General features: G+C 45.1%; 1 protein-coding gene across 2 annotated transcripts in view; it reads left to right on the plus strand.

Annotated features, from left to right (window-relative positions):
- OFD1 (OFD1 centriole and centriolar satellite protein) overlaps positions 1-22,989 on the plus strand; it is a 111,199-nt gene that overhangs the window by 14,983 nt on the left and 73,227 nt on the right. For both annotated transcript variants that reach the window (XM_073614867.1, XM_073614868.1), the window contains exons 7-8: positions 13,734-13,870; positions 16,577-16,750. In XM_073614867.1, coding sequence (XP_073470968.1) covers positions 13,734-13,870; positions 16,577-16,750 — 311 coding nt within the window. The remainder of the gene's footprint in view (positions 1-13,733; positions 13,871-16,576; positions 16,751-22,989) is intronic.

Consider the following 22,989-nt stretch of genomic DNA (forward strand, 5'->3'; position numbering starts at 1 on the left):
CCCCCCCCCGAGGGGCCAGGGACTGCTAGTCAGGGAGAGCCATTGGGGTCAGGGGCTACACCTGCTTCTAGCACTTCAGCCCCTGTATACATTACACAGGAGGTTTTTTCCTCAACTATTAAGGGTTTAGAGGAAAGATTAATGGCCGTGATTACAGCTTCACTCAGTGGAAAAAAAAACGCACTCGGCCTTCCTCTGTTCCCCAAGACCCTCAGGCAGAGGAGCTCTGGGATAAAAGAGAAGAATCCCTTTCAGAGGATCAGGATGGGACGGATGATTCCTCTTCAGTGGAATCAGGTGGAGAGGGACCCTCTGCGGCTTCCCAAGAGGAGAAAGTCTTAGTGCAGATCCTTACTGGATTGGTCCTCTCCACATTTAAGTTGCCCATATCTGAATCTGTTAAAGAACCCTTTTCTTCTTTAGGGTCACTGAAACCTCCTCAAACAGCACAGGCTTTTCCTGTTCATAATTTACTTGAAAAGCTCCTTTATTCTGAGTGGGATCACCCAGAGAAACGTTTTTTCCGCCTGGAAAAGTTTTCAACACTTTATCCTATGGAAAAATGTTTATAAAGATGTGGGGGATACCGGCCGTTGATGCCGCCATTTCCTCTGTACTCTGACTTGTCCGGTAGACAATGCTCAGAGGCTCAGGGATCCTGTGGATTAAAGGTGGAATCCCTATTGAAGGATATTTTCTCCTTTAGCAGGTTCAGTAGCTCAACCTGCAGTGGCAGCGTTTGGAGTCTGTCAATACTTAAGAGACCATGTTAAGCAGGTCATCAAAGTGTTACTGGAACAGCAGGCCCAGGGGGTGGCTAACCTTCCAGCGGCCTTATGTTTTGCTGTTTACGCCATTAGAGATTCTATCACGCAAATCCCTCGTTTTTCACTTGGATTGGTGCGTATGCGTAGAATCTTATGGTTGAAAAATTGGTCAGCTGAGGCACCATATAAGAAACTCCTGGCTGGGTTTCCATTTCAGGGTGCAAGGCTGTTTGGAGAAGACTTGGATAATTATATTCAAAGGTTCTCTAGTGGGAGAGCACTCTCTTACCTGGTAAGAAGAGGAGTAAGCGTCCCTCTTTCAAACAGACTCTTTTCCCTAGTGCCAGGGGCATCAGCCTCTAGGCAGTCGCGACGGCCTTCTCCGTCTGCGTCAAGAAACAAGAGTCAAATCCCAGAGACAAAGAAGTCCTGGGGAAGAAGCCTGCTAGACAGGACTCTAAGGCCTCTTTATGAAGGGGCGCCCCCGCTCGCTCGAGTGGGGGGGGGGAGATTGCTACAGTTCTCAAAAGCTCTGGCAGGAGGATTTCAGGACAGATGGGTAATCTCCACGGTAACCTTAGGTTACAAACTGGAGTTCCAGGAGTTTCCCTTTCCTTGTTTCCTCAGATCAAGTGTCCCCAGAGATCCAGAGAAGAAGCAGTCGCTCCTTCTAGCGTTACAGCGACTTTTGTCGCAAGAGGTCATTATGGTGGTTCCCGCGAAGGATCAAGGATTGGGTTTTTATTCCAACCTTTTTACGGTCCAAAAGACAGATGGGGATGTTAGACCCATTCTGGATCTAAGGGATCTGAATCGATTCCTAAGGATTCGGTCCTTCCGCATGGAATCAATTCGGACAGTAGTCTCCATCCTGCAGGGAGGAGAATTTGCTGGCATCGATAGACATCAGAGATGCATATCTGCATGTGCCCATTTTTCCTGCTCATCAGTAGTTTCTGCACTTCGAGATAGGAGGGCGCCATTTCCAGTTGTGGCTCTGCTTTTCGGGATAGCCACTGCACCTCGAGTGTTCACAAAGATCTTGGCTCCTCCTCTGGCCAGATTAAGGGCTCAGGGTATAACTGTCATAGCATACCTAGATGACCTGCTCTTGACAGACCGGTCGATAGCCTCGTTGAACGGGAACTTGAGGACCACAGTCAAGTATCTGGAACACCTAGGTTGGATCCTCAGCCTAGAAAGATCTTTCCTAAAACCAGTAATAAAACTGGAGTATTTGGGTCTGATCATAGATACAAGCCAGGAAGAAGGTATTTTTTCCTCAGGAAAAGATCACTGCCTTAAGGGAGCTGATTCTGGGAGTCAGGACCAGGAAGGGTCCTTCTGTCCGCCTTTGTATGTATAAGGCTGCTGGGAAAGAGGGTAGCTTCGTTTGAAGCAGTTCCCTATGCTCAGTTTCAGTCAGGACTGTTGCAACACAGTATCCTGTCGGCCTGGAACAAGAGGGTTCAGGCATTAGATTTTCCGATGCACTTGTCTCATGCAGTGCGTCAGTGCCTCAATTGGTGGTTAATACCCGAAAGCTTGCAGAAAGGGAAATCCTTCCTACCGGTCACCTGGACGGTGGTAACAACGGATGACAGTCTTTCGGGTTGGGGAGCAGTCTGCGGTCCAAGGGGTATGGTCCAAGACCGAGAGGTCTCTACCCATCAACGTTCTGGAGATCCGTACGGCATATCTAGCCCTAAAGGCCTGGACTCTCAGGCTACAGGGTTGCCCAGTCAGGATCCAGTCCGACAATGCCACAGCAGTGGCTTATATCAAATTTGTGGCAGGGACAAAAGATCCTCTTGCTTACGGGACAGATGCGGTGGTGATTCCGTGGCATCGGTTCTCACTGGTTTATGCATTTCCCGCATATTCTGCTACTGCCACGATTCCTTCGCAGGACCAGGCAGGAAGGTCGGTACTTCTGGTAGCCCTCGCTTGGCCCAGGAGGACTTGGTATGCAGAAATAGTAAGGATGACGGTGGGTTCCCCGTGGACCCTAACGTCACGTCCAGACCTGTTATCTCAGGGTCCGGCGTTCCATCCTGCCTTACAAGCATTAAAATTGACGGTTTGGCTATTGAAACCCAGGTTCTGATGAGCCGTGGGGTTTCAGGTCCTGTGATATCTACCTTGATCAGTGCAAGGAAGCCAGCTTCCAGAGTAATTTATCATAGAGTCTGGAAAGCTTATGTATCCTGGTGTGAATCCAGGGGTTGGCATCTCAGAAGAATTCTTGATTTCTTTCTCGAACATCATGTTACACAGAGCCTCAGTAATTACTGATGGGTTATATAGGTATCACTGGTGATTGGACACTGGCACACCCTATCAGGAAGTTCAACCCCCTATATAATCCCTCCCCCTTGCAGGGATACCTCAGTTTTTACGCCAGTGTCTTAGGTGATGGACGTGTAAAGATGTCCTGTGCTGAGCTCCAAAGGGAATATCCTAAGATCCTATACTGGGGCAAGCCAGGCCAACCGGATCCATTCAAAGTGTCTTTTCATGGCCGAATTGAATTGTACCCGGGCCTCGTGTCCGAAGAAACGAGGTTTTACCCGTAATGCTTCTCTTTTTAGAGAGCTGGACCCCGCAGATCAGAAAATGGCTTTAAACTTCCTAATTTCTGGCGAGGTGCTTTACGGTCCCAGAACTGTTGGATCCCCCCTATTCGTAGGGGGCCCCAGTCTCTGACAGTTTTTTCAAACGGAGCCCACCGTGAGAGGTGAAGATTGGGTCTGTGTAAACAGCACCCTGCAGCTGGATAAGGTAAGAGGAGATTCCACAGAATTTTTGAGTTCTAGTGGCTTTTCTCCTTTAAGGTAAATGCATGCTATGCCTATTGTGACCACCGGGGGCTGCCAGGAGCACAAACCTGCACATGCTGACTGTCTGTCTCAGGTGTTTTAATCGCTGATTATGTCCCAGCGTCTCAAGCAGGCTGCAAACAGGTAAGGTGGAAGGGGGGATTTCTCATGTTTGAATGTTCCCCCCCCAGGCTAGAGAGGGGCCACAGGGGTCTAGAAAGTTGTTATACCACCCGGGCTCTGCTGCCTAATGGCCACCATCTCTGAAGATAGCCGTTCAGGCAGATCTTGTTACCAGCCTCCCTCCTCCCCCCCCCCCCATCCCCAGCCTTTTTCCAGAAGCATGACAGGAGAGTCGGCAGTGCGGGAAGCGCTCGTTTTTTTCAAAGCTCGAGGGGGGGGGCGGTAGAGGAGGGGGCGGGACGTCAGCACAGAGTGCTTAGACTCCCACTCAGGCCAGCTGCAGGCTATTAAAGGCACTCTGTACAGGTGCACTCAGCCTTCTGAGAGACACAGAGCTGACGGTCGCATGTAAGGTGGGACACAGGCATTCTCCTAGGCAGCATTTACTGAAGTAACACCAGACTGAGCATTGGGTAGCAAGGCTTTTAGCCAGACTACATCGCTCAGGTATTTGTATACCTCACACCTTGTTGCTTTGCACTATGGGTAGAAGAGATTCAAGCACCCCAGGAACCAGAGACACTAGGGAATCTCGTTCAGGTTCTGAGGGCCCCCTGTCGGCAGCATCCCCTCCCCCTAAAGATGGGCCAGGGACGGCTAGCCAGGGAGAGCCATCGGGGTCAGGGGCTACACCTGCTTCTGGCACTTCAGCCCCTGTGTATATTACTCAAGAGGTGTTTTCCTCAACCATTAATGGTCTAGAGGAAAGATTAATGGCCGTAATTACGTCTTCACTCAGTGGAAGAAAACGCACTAGGCTTTCCTCTGTTCCCCAAGACCCTCAGACAGAGGAGCTCTGGGATAAAGGAGATGAATCCCTTTCAGAGGATCGGGATGGGACGGATGATTCCTCTTCGGAGGAATCAGGTGGAGAGGGACTCTCTGCGACTTCCCAAGAGGAGAAAGTCTTAGTGCAGATCCTTACTGGATTGGTCCGCTCCACATTTAAGTTGCCCATACCTGAAACTGCTAAAGAATCCTCTTCTGCTTTGGGGTCACTGAAACCTTTCCAAGCAGCACATGCTTTTCCTGTTCATACTTTACTTGAAAAGCTCATTTATTCTAAGTGGGATCACCCAGACAAACGTTTTTTTTCCGCCGAGAAAGTTTTCAATACTTTATCCGATGGAAGAAAAGTTTATTAAAATGTGGGGAATACCGGCTATTGATGCCGCCATTTCCTCCGTAAATAATAGCCTGACTTGTCCTGTAGACAATGCTCAGATGCTCAGGGATCCTGTAGATAAAAGGATGGAATCCCTATTGAAGGATGTTTTCTCCTTAGCAGGATCAGTGGCCCAACCTGCAGTAGCAGCGATTGGAGTCTGTCAATACTTAAGAGACCATGTTAAGCAGGTCATCAAAGTATTACCTGAACAGCAGGCCCAGGGGTTTGCTAACCTTCCAGCGGCCTTATGCTTTGTGGTTGACGCCATTAGAGATTCTATCGTGCAAACCTCCCGTCTTTCACTGGGGTTGGTGCATATACGTAGAATCCTATGGTTGAAAAATTAGTCAGCCGAAGCACCATGTAAGAAGCTACTGGCTGGGTTTCCATTTCGTGGTGCAAGGTTGTTTGAAGAGGACTTGGATAACTATATCAAGAGAATCTCTTGTGGGAAAAGAACTCTCTTACCTGTCAAGAAGAAGAGTAAGCGTCCCTCTTTCAAACGGACTCTTTCCCCAGCGCCGGGGGCTTCAGCCTCCAGGCAGTCTCGACAGCCGCCTCCATCGGGGTCCAGAGACAAGAGTCAACCCCAGGGACAAAAGAAGTCCTGGGGAAAGAAGCCTACTAGGCAAAACACTAAGACCTCTGCATGAGGGGGTGCCCCGGCTCACTCGAGTGGGGGGAAGACTGCGACAGTTCTCAGAGCTCTGGCAGGAGGACTTCCAGGACAGATGGGTAATCTCCACGGTAACCTTAGGGTACAAGCTGGAGTTTCAGGAATTCCCCTCTCCTCGGTTCCTCAGATCAAGTGTTCCCAGAGACCCAGAGAAAAAGCAGTCGCTTCTTCTAGCGTTAGAGCGACTTTTGTCGCAGGAGGTCATTATGATAGTTCCCGCAAAGGACCAGGGATTGGGCTTTTATTCCAACCTTTTTACGGTCCAAAAGCCAAATGGGGGTGTCAGGCCCATTCTGGACTTAAGGGATCTGAACCGATTCCTAAGGATTCAATCCTTCCGCATGGAATCAATTTTAACAGTAGTTCCCACCCTGCAGGGAGGAGAATTTCTGGCATCAATAGACATCAGAGATGCATATCTGCATGTGCCCATTTTTCCTGCTCATCAGAAGTTTCTGCGCTTCGAGATAGGAGGGTGCCATTTCCAGTTTGTGCCTCTGCCTTTCGGGATAGCCACTGCACCTCGAGTGTTCACAAAGATCTTGGCTCCTCCTCTGGCCAGATTAAGGGCTCAGGGTATAGCTGTCATAGCATACCTAGACGACCTGCTCTTGATAGACCGGTCGGTAGCCTCTTTGAATGGAAACTTGAGGACCACAGTCATGTATCTAGAACACCTGGGTTGGATCCTCAACTTAGAAAAGTCTTTCCTAAAACCAGTAAGAAGACTGGAGTATTTAGGTCTGATTATAGATACAGGCCAGGAGAAAATATTTCTACCCCAGGCAAAGATCACTGCTTTGAGAGAGCTGATTCTGATAGTAAGGACCAAGAAGGGTCCCTCAGTCCGCCTTTGTATGAGGCTACTAGGGAAGATGGTGTCTTCATTCGAAGCAGTTCCCTATGCTCAGTTTCACTCAAGAATGCTGCAACACAGTATTCTGTCGACCTGGAACAGGAAAGTTCAGGCATTAGACTTTCCAATGCACCTGTCGCATGCGGTGCGTCAGAGCCTCAATTGGTGGCTCATACCCAAAAACCTGCAGAAGGGGAAATCCTTTCTACCGGTTACCTGGACGATGGTAACAACAGATGCCAGTCTGTCAGGTTGGGGAGCAGTTCTGGAACAGGCTGCGGTCCAAGGGGTATGGTCCAAGACAGAGAGGACCTTACCCATCAACATTCTGGAGATCCGGGCGATACATCTAGCTCTAAAGGCCTGGACTATCAGGCTACAGGGTTGTCCGGTCAGGATCCAGTCCGACAATGCCACAGCAGTGGCTTATGTCAATCATCAGGGAGGCACCCGGAGCCGAGCTGCTCAAAAAGAGGTGAACCAGATCTTAGTCTGGGCAGAGATGCATGTGCCATGCATATCGGCAGTTTTCATCCCGGGAATAGAGAATTGGCAGGCGGACTATCTAAGTCGCCAGCAGTTACTTCCAGGGGAATGGTCTCTGCATCCCGACGTCTTTTGGGCCATATGCCAAAGATGAGGGGGTTCCAGATGTAGATCTCTTTGCATCCCGATTCAACAAAAAGATAGACAGATTTGTGGCAAGGACAAAAGATCCTCTTGCATGCGGGACGGATGCGTTGGTGATTCCGTGGCATCGGTTCTCACTGATTTACGCATTCCCGCCTATTCTGCTACTACCACGACTCCTTCGCAGGATCAGGCAGGAAAGGAAGTCGGTACTTCTGGTGGCCCCCGCTTGGCCCAGAAGGACTTGGTATGCAGAAATAGTAAGGATGACAGTAGGTTCCCCGTGGACACTACCGGTACGCCCAGACCTGTTATCTCAAGGTCCAGTGTTCCATCCTGCCTTACAAACGCTAAATTTGACGGTTTGGCTATTGAGACCCACGTTCTGAAGAGTCGTGGGCTGTCAGGTCCTGTCATATCTACCTTGATTAATGCAAGGAAGCCAGCTTCCAGGATGATTTATCATAGAGTCTGGAAAGCTTATATAACCTGGTGTGAATCCAGAGGTTGGCATCCAGGAAATATGTCATAGGTAGAATTCTTGATTTTCTACAATTAGGATTAGAGATGAAGCTGGCCTTGAGTACCATCAAGGGCCAGGTCTCTGCTTTATCAGTATTATTTCAGCGGCCACTTGCTTCGCATTCTTTGGTCCGAAACTTTATGCAGGGGGTGATGCGTCTTAATCCTCCGGTTAAAGCGCCCCTAAACCCCTGGGACTTGAACTTGGTCCTGGCTGTGTTACAGAAACAGCCTTTTGAACCAATAAGTCAGATTCCTTTGGTCTTGTTGACAAGGCAATTAATTTTTCTGGTGGCCATCTCTTCTGCTAGAAGAGTATCAGAATTAGCAGCTCTTTCCTGTAAGGAGCCTTATTTGATTATACACAAGGATAGAGTGGTACTACGCCCTCATCCTAGTTTTTTACCGAAGGTGGTTTCTGATTTTCATTTAAACCAAGACATTGTTCTACCTTCCTTTTTTCCAGATCCCTGTTCTCCGGAAGAGAGATCTCTACATTCGTTGGATGTAGTAAGAGCAGTTAAGGCCTATCTAGGGGCAACTGCTCAGATCCGCAGGACGGATGTTTTGTTTGTGCTGCCAGAGGGTCCCAATAGAGGACAGGCAGCGTCAAAAGCTACCATTTCTAAATGGATTTGACAGTTGATCATTCAAGCTTACGGTTTGAAACAGAAGATTCCTCCGTTTCAGATCAGGGCACATTCCACAAGGGCTATTGGTGCTTCTTGGGCAGTGCATCACCAGGCCTCTATGGCTCAAATCTGCAAGGCCGCAACCTGGTCTTCAGTTCATACATTCACCAGATTCTATCAGGTGGATGTGAGAAGGCATGAGGATATCGCCTTTGGGCGTAGTGTGCTGCAGGCAGCGGTACAGGGTCCTCAGGTCTGATTGCACCCTACTTGGTCGTGGTTCCCACCCCTCAGGTAGCATTGCTCTGGGACATCCCATCAGTAATTACTGTGGCTCTGTGTCCCGTGATGTTCGAGAAAGAAAATAGGATTTTGTAAAACAGCCTACCTGTAAAATCCTTTTCTTTCGAAGGACATCACGGGACACAGAGGTCCCGCCCCTCTTTTAATACACAATATTGCTTGGCTACAAAACTGAGGTATCCCTGCAAGGGGGAGGGATTATATAGGGGTTGAACTTCCTGATAGGGTGTGCCAGTGTCCAATCACCAGTGATACCTATATAACCCATCAGTAATTACTGAGGCTCTGTGTCCCGTGATGTCCTTCGAAAGAAAAGGATTTTACAGGTAAGCTGTTTTAAAAAATCCTATTTTTTCTTCAATTGGGATTAGAGATGAAGCTGGCCTTAAGTACCATCAAGGGCCAAGTCTCGGCCTTATCAGTATTATTTCAACTGCCACTTGCTTCGCATTCTTTGGTCCGAAACTCGATGCAGGGGGTGACGCGTCTTAATCTTCCGGTTAAGGCGCCCCTAAACCCCTGGGACTTGAACTTGGTTCTGTCTGTTTTACAGAAACAGCCTTTCGAACCAATACGTGAGATTCCTTTGGTCTTGTTGACAAGGAAGTTAATTTTTCTGGTAGCCTTTTCTTCTGCTAGAAGAGTATCAGAATTAGCAGCTCTTTCCTGTAAAGAGCCTTATTTGATTGTACACAAGGATAGAGTGGTATTGCGCCCTCATCCTAGTTTTTACCGAAGGTGGTTTCAGATTTTCATCTAAACCAAGACATTGTTCTGCCTTCCTTTTTTTCAGATCCCTGTCCTTCGGAAGAAAGGACACTATATTCTTTGGATGTAGTAAGAGCAGTCAAGACCTATCTGGAAGCAACTGCTCAAATTCGCAAAACGGATGTTTTGTTCGTGCTGCCAGAGGGTCCCAATAGAGGACAGGCAGCGTCAGATCTACCATTCCTAAATGGATTTGACAATTGATTATTCAGGCTTACGGTTTGAAACAGAAGATTACTCCGTTTCAGATCAAAGCACATTCCACAGGGGCTATTGGTGCTTCTTGGACAGTGCATCACTGGGCCTCTATGGCTCAAATCTGCAAGACCGCAACCTGGTCTTCAGTTCATACATTCACCAGATTTTATCAGGTGGATGTGAGAAGGCATGAGGATATCACCTTTGGGCGTAGTGTGCTGCAGGCAGCGGTACAGGGTCCTCAGGTCTGATTGCACCCTACTTGGTTGTGGTTTCCCCCCCCCTCAGTTGGCATTGCTCTGGGACATCCCATCAGTAATTACTGAGGCTCTGTGTCCCGTGATGTTGGAGAAAGAAAGAAAAGGATTCTACGGTAAGCTGTTATAAAAAATCCTATTATCATGTGCAAAGGTGATATTGTGTTAATGGGTTTTATGACATGAATGTCAGAATATTTTTGGGAAGTTGTACCTGATAACATTTTGCTTCATGGTTGCCATCTGTCTATATTTAGAGAACTGGGAGGTTATCTTTTATTATTTCATAATATGAAACCTCAATGTTCCGTACAGCCTTGTGTCAATAGTTCTAAAAACCGTTGATTTAATTGCGTACTTTAACCACTTAACAACCGGCCCATAGCCAAATGACGGCTACAGGGCGGTTGTTTAACTCTGGGAGGACGTCCAGGGACGTCCTCCCAGAATTCTGCTCTCGCGCGCCCCCTAGGGCGCGCACTCGAGAGCATCCGTGACCGCCGGGTCCAGAGGACCCGGCGCATCACAGATCCCGGTAAATGGCCGCTGATCGCGGCCGTTTACCATGTGATTCGCTCCGTCAAATGACGGAGCGATCACATGTAAACAAACCGGCGTCATCTGATGACGCCGGTTCCTCTCCTCCCCTCTGTGTACCGATCGGTACACTGTGAGCGGAGAGGGGGCTGGATGGATGGCTGCAGCGTTGTGGGCTGCATGTGTAGTGCCCACAGCGCTGCACAGAGACATCCAGCCATCCATGCTCAGCCATCCCTACTACTCTGCATGCCCTGCAATGCTCTGCAATGCCCTCTGCAATGCCCCACAGTACTCTGGTATGCCCCACAATACCCCTGCAATACTCTGCCATACCCTGCAATACCCCGCAATACTCTGCCATACCCTGCAATACCCCGCAATACTCTGCCATACCCTGCAATACCCCGCCATACTCCGCAATACCCCGCAATACCCTGGAATACCCCGCAATACTCTGCAATACCCCGCAATACTCTGCCATACCCTGCAATACCCCGCAATACTCTGCCATACCCTGCAATACCCCGCCATACTCCGCAATACTCTGCCATACCCTGGAATACCCCGCAATACTCTGCCATACCCTGGAATACCCCGCAATACTCTGCCATACCCTGGAATACCCCGCAATACTCTGCCATACCCTGGAATACCCCGCAATACTCTGCCATACCCTGGAATACCCCGCAATACTCTGCCATACCCTGGAATACCCCGCAATACTCTGCCATACCCTGGAATACCCCGCAATACTCTGCCATACCCTGCAATACCCTGAAATACCCCGCAATACTCTGCGATACCCTGCAATACCCTGAAATACCCCGCAATACTCTGCCATACCCTGCAATATCCCGCAATACTCTGCCATACCCCGCAATACCCAGCCATACTCAGTGATACCCAGCCATACTCTGCAATACTCAGTGATACTCAGCCATACTCTGCAATACTCAGTGATACCCAGCCATACTCTGCAATACTCAGTGATACCCAGCCATACTCTGCAATACTCAGTGATACCCAGCCATACTCTGCCATACCCAGCCATGCTCTGCAATACCCCGCAAAAATCTGCAATACTCTGCCATAACCCGCAATACTCTGCAATACCCCGCAATACCCAGCCATACTCTGCAATACTCGGTGATACCCAGCCATACTCGGCCATGCTCAGCCATACTTGGCCATGCTCAGCCATACTTGGCCATGCTCAGCCATACTCGGCCATGCTCAGCCATACTCGGCCATGCTCAGCCATACCCGGCCATGCTCAGCCATACCCAGCCTCTGTATGTGGCCAGGCTGTGGAAGTCTCACACATGTGGTATTGCCGTACTCAGGAGGAGTAGGAGAATCTATTTTGGGGTGTCATTTTTGGTATGTACATGCTATGTGGTAGAAATATTGTATAAATGGACAACTTTGTGTTTAAAAAAAAAAAAGCGTTTTAACCACTTCCGGCCTTCCGTCATACGACGTCCTTGACTTTGTGCGGGGATATCTGAATGATGGGTGCAGCTACAGGCATCATTCAGATATCAGCTTTTTCAGCCGGCGATTCCCTATACCATAAGAATGATCATAGCGGCTGTTACACTGCTTGATCGTTCTTACGGGAGGCGAGAGGGGATGTCACCCCCTCCCGCCGCCCTCCGGTGCTTCTACCGACTCACCGCTACGATCGAAGCCAGGATCTTTTTTTTTTTTTTTTTTTTAATTTCAGGCACAGCCTAGAGGTGAGATTTGGGGTCTTATTGACCCCATATCTCACTGTAAAGAGGACCTGTCATGCCATATTCCTATTACAAGGGATGTTTACATTCCTTGTAATAGGAATAAAAGTGATCAAAAAAATTTTTTTTTTGGAAAAAAGTGTCAAACTAAAATAAATAAAGTAAAATGAACAATAAAAAAAAATAAACATTTTTTTAAAGCGCCCCTGTCCGTGTGCTCGCATGCAGAAGCGAACGCATACGTAAGTCCCGCCCACATATGAAAACGGTGTTCAAACCACACATGTGAGGTATCGCTGCGATCGGTAGAGCGAGAGCAATAATTTTGGCCCTAGACCTCCTCTGTAACTCAAAATTTGTAACCAGTAAAAAATTTTAAAGCGTCGCCTATGGGGATTTTTAAGTGGCGAAGTTTGGCGCCATTCCACAAGCGTGTGCAATTTTGAAAGGTGACATGTTAGGTATCTATTTACTCGGCGTAACTTCATATTTCATATTATGCAAAAACATTGGGCTAACCTTACTGTTTTTTTTGTTTATAAAGCAAAAAACATTTTTTTTTCCAAAAAAACCCCGTTCGAAAAATTGCTGCGCAAATATCGTGCGAGATAAAAAGTTGCAATGACCGCTATTGTATTCTCTAGGGTCTTTGCTAAAAAAACATATATAATGTTTTGGGGTTCTATGTAATTTTCTAGCAAATAAATGATGATTTTTACATGTAGGAGAGAAATGTCAGAATTGGCATGGGTGCTCCAGAATGCCTGAAGGTGCTCCCCTGCATGTTGGGCCTCTGTATGTGGCCACGCTGTGTAAAAGTCTCACACATGTGGTATCGCCATACTCAGGAGTAATAGCAGAATGTGTTTTGGGGTGTAATTTGTGGTATGCATATGCTGTGTGTGAGAAATAACCTGCTAATATGACAATTTTGTGAAAAAAAAAAAAACTTGATTTTGCAAAGAATTGTGGGAAAAAATGACAACTTCAAAAAACTCACCATGCATCTTTCTAAATACACTGGAATGTCTTCTTTCCAAAAAGGGGTCATTTGGGGGGTATTTGTACTTTTCTTGCATGTTAGGGTCTCAAGAAATGAGATAGGCCGTCAGTACTTCAGGTGTGATCAATTTTCAGATATTGGCACCATAGCTTGTGGACGCTATAACTTTCACAAAGACCAAATAATATACACTAATTTGGGTTATTTTTACCAAAGATATGTAGCGTTATAAATTTTGGCCAATATATATGAAGAAAAATTACTAATTTTCAAAATTTTATAACAGAAACGAAGAAAAATTCATTTTTTTACAGATTTTTCGATCTTTTTTCTTTTATAGCGCAAAAAATAAAGAACCCAGCGGTGATTAAATACCACCAAAAGAAAGCTCTATTTGTGTGAAAAAAAAGGACAAAAAATTCATATACAGTGTTGCATGACTGAGTAATTGTCATTCAAAATGTGAGAGCACCAAAAGCTGAAAATTGGTCTGGTTATTAAGGGGGTTTAAGTGCCCAGTTGTCAAGTGGTTAACAGCCCTAGTCTCTTGTAGTGTAATGAAAATGGACAGTATTGTGGTTGAACTACTGTATGTTGTTTTCAAGTTACCCAGCTTGCTCTTTGGACTTAACAAAAAGTATTCCTAATAATATTCAAATATTTATCTTCATTTAGTGGAGAAACTTAAATTCATTGATGAACAGTTTGATGAACTGTATCCAAAGCGTCCTACGTTTGAGTCCATTGAAGGAAAACTGATTGAGTATCGCAGAGAACTTGAGGAACAACTCCAGGAAGAGATGACTCAAAAGGTTAGTATGGTTAATACATGCTGGAATGAACAAGGGTCGGGAAGACACCTGCCTGCCCTCGGTCACAAAGGAACATTCAGCTGGATTGAAGCTGTGTACATAGAGATGACTACTACCTTCTCTCTTCTCAGTGACAAGTAAGAAGGACTGGCTAGGTCACTTAGAAGTTATCCTAGAAGTTGAAATGCCTACAGTATTTTGGCAAAGATAATCACTTACTTACAAAGTCAGAAGTGGTCATTGTCAACCCAAAGTGATATTTTATATGGCTGCACTTCACCAAAACCTTGGAATGCACAAACAGCCCTTATTATGCATTGTATTGTTATGACACCTGAAGAAGTAATGGTAACTTATTTACTCTTCTTGTAACCTGTAAACCTAACCTAGCCCCTCACATACAGTGCCTTGAAAAAGTATTTATACCCCTTACAATTTTCCAATTTTTCTCATGTTACAACCAAAAACATAAATGTATTTCATTGGGATTTTATGTGATAGACCAACACAATGTGGCACGTACTTGTGAAGCGGAAGTAAAATGATAAATGGTTTTCTAATTTTTTTTTTTTACAAATAAACATCTGAAAAGTGTGGCGTGCATTTGCATTCAGCCCCCTTTACTATGATACCCCTAACGAAAATCTAGTGGAACCAATTGCCTTCGGAAGCCGCCTAATTAGTAAATAAAGCCCACCTGTGTGTCGTTTTATCTCAGTATAAATACAGCTGTTCTGTGAAGCCCTCAGAGGTTTGTTAGAGAATCTTCATGAACAAACGGCATCATGAAGACCAAGGAACACACCATACAGTTCAGGGATAAAGTTGTGGAGAAGTTTAAAGCAGGGTTAGGTTATAAAAAATATATCCCAAGCTTTGAACATCTCACGGAGAACTGTTCAATCCATCATCCGAAAATGAAAAGAGTATGGCACAACTGCAAACCTACCAAGACATGGCCGTCCACCTAAACTGACAGGCCGGGCAAGGAGATCATTCATCAGAGAAGCAGCCAAGAGGCCCATGGTAACTCTGGAGGAGCTGCAGAGATCCACAGGTCAGGTGGGAGAATCTGTCTACAGGACAACTATTAGTCGTGCACTCCACAAATCTGGCCTTTATGGAAGAGTGACAAGAAGAAAGCCATTGTTGAAAGAAAGCCATAAGAAGTTCCGTTTGCAGTTTGCGAGAAGCCATGTGGGGGACACAGCAAACATGTGGAATAGGTGCTCTGGTCAGTTGAGACCAAAATTGAACTTTTTAGCCTAAAAGCAAAATGTGTGGCAAAAAACTAACACTGCACATCACCCTGAACATACCATCCCCACCGTGAATCATGGTGGTGGCAGCATCATGTTGTAGGGATGCTTTGCTTCAGCATGGACAGGGAAGCTGGTCAGAGTTGATGGGAAGATGGATGGAGCCCAATACAGGAAAATCTTAGAAGAAAACCTGTTAGAGTCTACAAAAGACTTGAGACTGGGGCAGAGATTCACCTTCCAGCAGGACAACAACCCTAAACATAGAGCCAGAGCTACAATGGAATGGTTTAGATCAAAGTATATTCATGTGTTAGAATGGCCCAGACCTAAATCCAATTGAGAATCTGTGTCAAGACTTAAAAAATTACTGTTCACAGAAGCTCTCCATCCAATCTGACAGAGCTTGAGCTATTTTGCAAAGAAGAATGGGCAAAAATTTTACTCTCTAGATGTGCAAAGCTGGTAGAGTAATACCCAAAAAGACTTGCAGCTAATTTTGCCACAAAAGGTGGTTCTACAAAGTATTGACTCAGGGGGGCTGAATACAAATGCACGCCACACTTTTCAGATAATTGTAAAAATATTTGAAAATCATTTATCACTTTCCTTCCACTTCACAATTATGTGCCACTTTGTGTTTGTTAATCACATAAAATCCCAATAAAATACATTTACGTTTTTGGTTGTAACATGACAAAACGTGGAAAATTTCAAGGGGTATGAATACTTATTCAAGGCACTGTAATACCTAAAACGAAACGTAAACACGATCTATAGCCACAGCATACACTATTTCATTTCCTATCTTTAAGGTTGTAATAGCAATACATATAATAGGTATTTTTGACAATACAGTAAAAGCTTATTGAAAAATCTAATTTCATGTTGTGAGCACTGATTATCTGTTGGACTTAACTTCCCGGGTTTTCTGTGTGCTATGCAGCTTCTCTTTTGCTGTTTACTTTCAAATTCCATGGACAGGGTACCTTGCTGCTTACAAGCAGTTATGATGTGGTGTGTTTTCTGTACTAACTCTTCCTCCTGAAATTCCTCCTCTCAGCACCTCTGTAGTTCAGAATGCAGACACTGTGAAATGTGTGACACATCAGTCTACTTACAGGGCATAGTGTATACATGTCACTAATTTCAAAAATGTAAATGTGTGGAGATTCTTTAAAAAGTATTCTTTTAAACATTCAGATTACTAGGAGTAGGCTAGAAAAAACGTGAAATTCAATGTGGAATTGAATGTAGGATTCTGAACTTTAAGCTTTTGGTACTATATTATTTCAGCGATGCATGATAACACCGCAGTGTTAGGTTTTTTTTTTTTTTTTAAAGCGTTGGTTTTTACGTATCGGAAACTGCGCTCCAAATTCAAATCCTAAGTATTCAGGAATGCACTTCTTGCTGTAGAAATAAGCAATATTTGTTTCTTTAACAGCTAAAACATTTCAAAGATGTTGACATTGCAAAAATTAAATTGGAAGAAAGAGAAAAATGTCAAAAGGAGATTTCTGATTTGCGGAGAGAATTGGAGAAAACGTACCAGTCCAAGATGGAGGGATTAGTGACGCGAGAGAAGAACGCTGTAGAGAGGCTTCAAAGACAGCAGGAGGTTTGTATGACATAATAAATGTATTTTGTTAAAGTGTGTTCATCATACTTTGTATTTAGTAGTTGTGTGATGGTTCTATTTTTAAAGAAGTATTTGGGCCTTATTTACACGGGCTTCAGCTTATATACAATGCGTACAGCTTATTTTTACAAAACCATTTTTAAAGCTTTACTAAGCTTCAAGCAGCTTTGTTACTTTTGGGTGCTGCTTGTTTGCTGTCCATCTGTTTCCACAAATACCTTGATTCCCTGCATGCTTGGCAGCTTCTCCTCCTACTGTTTACTTTCAATTCCTAATGACTAAATATCCCATGCTTTACTGCTTGAAAGCAATGATTTCTGTACGGACGCCCCCTCCTGAAACTCCTCCTCTGTAGTTCAGAAGACAGGCTCTGTGAAATGTGTGACACATTAGTGCTTAATTACAGGGTATAGGGAATATGTTTCCCAGAATTCAAGGAAGTAAATATGTGGGGGTCTTCACAAAGTAAGGTTAAAAGAAAAGTATGACTTTCTAAAAAAAAAATGCAGCATCTGTCCCCCGCCAGCTCTGTAGTGAGAACTGAGCGATCAAACACCACTGATCGCTCAGCTCTCCCCCTCCGCTTTGAGCAGAGTACCAGGACTATCCGTTCTTGCTCACTGCTCTGCCCCTCCAGTGATCACTGGAGCGCTGGGCTGTTAAGGAGGCTGGAGGGGCTGGTTCATGTTCTCAGCGGATCACTGAGTGGCTAAGCCAGGTGTCGATCCAGGGTTCTGGGTGGATCTCCACCATATGGTCGGGACCTTTTCAGAGCCTGGACCGCCTCTGTAACATCAGCTAAAAACAGGAGTGCAGAACTAACTGCATCCCTGTGATCCATAGGAGAAGTATAGCCAAAATAGCTTTGCCCATACTTCTTCAATAGGAGTAGGCTAGAAATAGTGGAAATAAAATATGATTTCAAATTTTCACCATAGATACATTATAACACAGATCTTAAAAGGAGTGCTGGCTGTTGCTTTCTGTTTAAACCACCTACTAACTGGCTTCAATACATTCAGCACTGCTTGAAACTAAATCAAAGTCATTTAAACAATGTGACAGCCAGCACTCCCATTTAAGAGCTATGTTTAACACTCTTGAGCTGGAGGCTGCTTTGAAAGTTTCAACAAAGTTGTCCAAAGCTTTACTAATTCTTGATATACAGTGGGGACGGAAAGTATTCAGACCCCCTTAAATTTTTCACTCTTTGTTATATTGCAGCCATTTGCTAAAATCATTTGAGTTCATTTTTTTCCTCATTAATGTACACACAGCACCCCATATTGACAGAAAAACACAGAATTGTTGACATTTTTGCAGATTTATTAAAAAAGAAAAACTGAAATATCACATGGTCCTAAGTATTCAGACCCTTTGCTCAGTATTTAGTAGAAGCACCCTTTTGATCTAATACAGCCATGAGTCTTTTTGGGAAAGATGCAACAAGTTTTTCACACCTGGATTTGGGGATCCTCTGCCATTCCTCCTTGCAGATCCTCTCCGGTTCTGTCAGGTTGGATGGTAAACATTGGTGGACAGGCATTTTTAGGTCTCTCCAGAGATGCTCAATTGGGTTTAACCCTTTCATGACTAAGCCTATTTTTGAAATTTGGTGTTTACAAGTTAAAATCCGTATTTTTTGCTAGAAAATTACTTAGAACCCCCAAACATTATATATATTTTTTTAGCAGAGAATCTAGAGAATAAAATGGCGATTGTTGCAATATTTTTTTATCACACGATATTTGTGCAGCGGTGTTTTAAACACAAATTTTTGGAAAAGTGACACTTTCATGAATTTTAAAAAATCCAAACAGTAAAGTTACCCCAATTTTTTTGTATAATGTGAAAGATGATGTTACGCCGAGTAAATAGATACTAAACATGTCACCCTTTATAATTGCACGCACTCGTGGAATGGCGACGAACTACGGTACCTATGAATTTCCATAGGCGACGCTTTAAAAATTTTTTACGGTTACCAGGTTTGAGCTACAGAGGATGTCTAGGACTAGAATTATTGCTCTCGCTCTGGCGATACCTCACATGTGTGGTTTGAACACCGTTTACATATGCGGGCGCGACTTCCATATGCGGTTTCTTCGCTTCGCGAGCTCGCGGGGACAGGGGCACTTTAAAAATTTTTTTTTTTTTTTTATTTTATTTTATTTATTTTTGTACTTTATAAATTGTGTTTAAAAATTTTTTTTTTTTTTTTACTTTTATTGCTGTCACAAGCAATGTAAACATCCCTTGTGACAGTAATAGGTGGTGACAGGTACTCTTTATGGAGGGATGGGGGGTCTAAAAGACCCCCCATCCCTCCTTTACACTTCAAAGTATTCAGATCGCCGAAAACAGCGATTCTGAATACTGTGTACTTTTTTAAATTCGCCGCCATTGGCAGCCGAGTAAACGGGAAGTGACGTCATGACGTCGCTTCCGCGTTTACAACGAGAAAGCTGGAACGAAGCCGCTCACAGCTTCGTTCCAGCCCGCCCCAGCCGCCGAAGGCAGCCGAAAGGACACCGGGCCTCCCGATCGCACGGGAGGCCCGGTAACAGCGGCGGGAGGGGGGATGTCCCCTCCCGCTCCTCCGGTATAACAGCCGAGCGGCTTTTAGCCGCATCGGTTGTTATACTCGGGTAGCCGATCGCCCGCTGTAAACAACGGTACCGGGATGATGCCTGCAGCTACGGGCATCATCCCGGTATGACCCCGGAAAGCCGAGTACGCATATCTGCGTACGGTCGGCGTGAAGGGGTTAAGTCAGGGCTCTGGCTGGGCCATTCAAGAACAGTCATGGAGTCATTGTGAAGCCACTCCTTCCTTATTTTAGCTGTGTGCTTAGGATCATTGTCTTTGGAAGGTAAACCTTCGGCCCAGTCTGAGGTCCTGAGCACTCTGGAGAAGGTTTTCATCCAGGATATCCCTGTACTTGGCCGCATTTATCTTTCCCTCGATTGCAACCAGTCGTCCTGTCCCTGCAGCTGAAAAACACCCCCACAGCATGATGCTGCCACCACCATGCTTCACTGTTGGGACTGTATTTGACAGGTGATGAGCAGTGCCTGGTTTTCTCCACACATACCGCTTAGAATTAAGGCCAAAAAGTTCTATCTTGGTCTCATCAGGCCAGAGAATCTTATTTCTCACCATCTTGGAGTCCTTCAGGTGTTTTTTTTAGCAAACTCCAGATGGGCTTTCATGTGTCTTGCACTGAGGAGAGGCTTCCGTCGGGCCACTCTGCCATAAAGCCCCGACTGGTGGAGGGCTGCAGTGATGGTTGACTTTCTACAACTTTCTCCCATCTCCCGACTGCATCTCTGGAGCTCAGCCACAGTGATCTTTGGGTTCTTCTTTACCTCTCTCACCAAGGCTCTTCTCCCCCGATAGCTGTTTGGCTGGATGGCCAGCTCTAGGAAGGGTTCTGGTCGTCCCAAACGTCTTCCATTTAAGGATTATGGAGGTCACTGTGCCCTTAAGTGCAGCAGAATTTTTTTTGTAACCTTGGCCAGATCTGTACCTTGCCACAATTCTGTTTCTGAGCTCTTCAGGCAGTTCCTTTGACCTCATGATTCTCATTTGCTCTGACATGCACTGTGAGCTGTAAGGTCTTATATAGACAGGTGTGTGGCTTTCCTAATCAAGTCCAATCAGTATAATCAAACACAGCTGGACTCAAATGAAGGTGTAGAACCATCTCAAGGATGATCAGAAGAAATGAACAGCACCTGAGTTAAAGGAGTGTCACAGCAAAGGGTCTGAATACTTAGGACCATGTGATATTTCAGTTTTTCTTTTTTAATAAATCTGCAAAAATGTCAATGATTCTGTGATTTTCTGTCAATATGGGGTGCTGTGTGTACATTATTGAGGAAAAAAATGAACTTAAATGATTTTAGCAAATGGCTGCAATATAACAAAGAATGAAAAATGTAAGGGGGTCTGAATACTTTCTGTCCCCACTGTATGTTCAACATGCTCAAACTGGAGATGGAGGTTGCGTTCAACATTTCCACAAAGCTGCTTGAAGCTTGCTGAAAGCTTTGCAAATGCTTTGTAAAAGCTTACTGTATACAGTGCTCTCTTACAAGCTGAAGTCCGTCAACAAGGCCTTAAAGATGTAGAATTGAAGCTCCTTGACTTCTGTTTTCATTTAGTAACAAAGACATATATTTTTGAACTGTACATGTATTATTTAGCACGTTGTGTAAATTTAGAACGTTGTCAACAAAATGTGTTAGATAAGACCTCAGCCGTGCCAGTCATGTTCACCTCAACATCATATTGAAACAATTTCTCTAAAGACTTTAGACATAATTTATCCAAACTTTAGAGACCTGTCTGTGTTGCCTGTAGTAACCAAATATACACTGTATTACCAAAAGTATTGGGACACATGTGAACTTTAATGGCATCCCAGTCTTAGTCCGTAGGGTTCAATAATGAGTTGGCTCACCCTTTGCAGCTATAACAGCTTCAAATCTTCTGGGAAGGCTGTCCACAAGGTTTAGGAGTGTGTCTATGGGAATGTTTGACCATTCTTCCAGAAGTGCATTTGTGAGGTCAGGCAGTGATGTTGGACGAGAAGGCCTGGCTCGCAGTCTCCACTCTAATTCATCCCAAAGGTGTTCTATCCGGTTGAGGTCAGGACTCTGTGCAGGCCAGTCAAGTTCCTGCACCCCAAACTCACTCATCCATGTCTTTATGGACCTTGATTTGTGCACTGGTCCAAATCACTTGGTGGAGGGGGGATTATGGTGTGGGGTTGTTTTTCAGGGGTTGGGCTTGGTCCCTTAGTTCCAGTGAAAGGAACTCTTAAGGCGTCAGCATACCAAGACATTTTGGACAATTTCATGCTCCCAACTTTGTGAGAACAGTTTGGGGATGTCCCCTTCCTGTTCCAACATGACTGCACACCAGTGCACAAATCAAGGTCCATAAAGACATGGATGAGTGAGTTTGGGGTGAAGGAACTTGACAAAACTGCAGAGTCCTGACCTCAACCTGATAGAACACCTTTGGGATGAATTAGAGCAGAGACTGCGAGCCAGGCCTTCTCGCTTAACATCGGTGCCTGATCTCACAATTGCACTTCTGGAAGAATGGTCAAACAATTCTCATAGACATACTCCTAAACCTTGTGGACAGCCTTTCCAGGAGAGTTGAAGCTGTTATAGCTGCAAACGGTGGGCCAACTCAATATTGAACCCTACGGACTAAGACTGGGATGCCAATAAAGTTCATGTGCATGCGGGCTTAGCCCCGATTGATCTGGTTATGGACCGTATACTTTTATAAAACAGTGGCCAATACACTTCATGGGTGGTGACTTGGTGGTGGAAATTAGGTTGTGACCCTAGGGTGATTCCACAAAGAAATGTGTACTGTACAGGAAACTGAAATGAAAACTGCTGTCTCTATAGTGATGTGCAGTGTATGACAGTATACTTACTAATATCTGGTGTACCTCTGGTTCTATTTTACGCTGAAATTTGTATGCTCTGTAAACTTTGCCCACTGTTTGAGAAAAAAAAAAAAAAAAAGTTCATGCGCATGTAAAAGCAGGCGTCCCATTAGTTTTGGTAATATAGTGTATGTCTGCTTTCATTTTCTAGACAGCTCTTTTAAGGACTGGGAGCTTTTTGGTTTCCTTTCAGACGGCCAAGTGGCAGGTGTGCCTAGGGTGCACAATGCAATAAACAAACAGCGATTCCTTTCAGAAAGGGGAGAGTTTTAAGAGTATTCAGTAAGAGAATTTGGGTTTCAGGGCCTTCCTGGTATCAATGAAAGATTCATGGTAATGTCACATGATCTGTTAAATCCACCAGTTTATGCTCGATTAGGGACCTGTGGGGTATGCTAAACTAACTGATTGTTGGCATTTTCACAGCCCTCTTTTGCTGTAGGCCAGCATCAAGAATAGTTCTGCACTGTGGGATTATTAAAGTGGATGTAAACCCAATGTCATCCCTTCTAAACTACTGCCATAGGGGTTATCTATAAGGATATACATGCCTCCTACATGTATCTTTACCTGTCAAATGTCTCCCTCTGTCTGTTATTAGACCCGAAAAACTGCAGATTCTGTGGGAGGGTCTGTTGTCTGGAGCTCGGTGGGTGGAGTCGTGATGTCAGTAGACTCCCCGCCCACTTCTACACTCCCCTTGTCAATATGCATGTTCTCCTGTGTATTTCTTACACTGAACTTC

This window comes from Aquarana catesbeiana, linkage group LG02 (genome assembly GCF_042186555.1).
Source record: "Aquarana catesbeiana isolate 2022-GZ linkage group LG02, ASM4218655v1, whole genome shotgun sequence".
Lineage (NCBI taxonomy): Eukaryota > Metazoa > Chordata > Amphibia > Anura > Ranidae > Aquarana > Aquarana catesbeiana.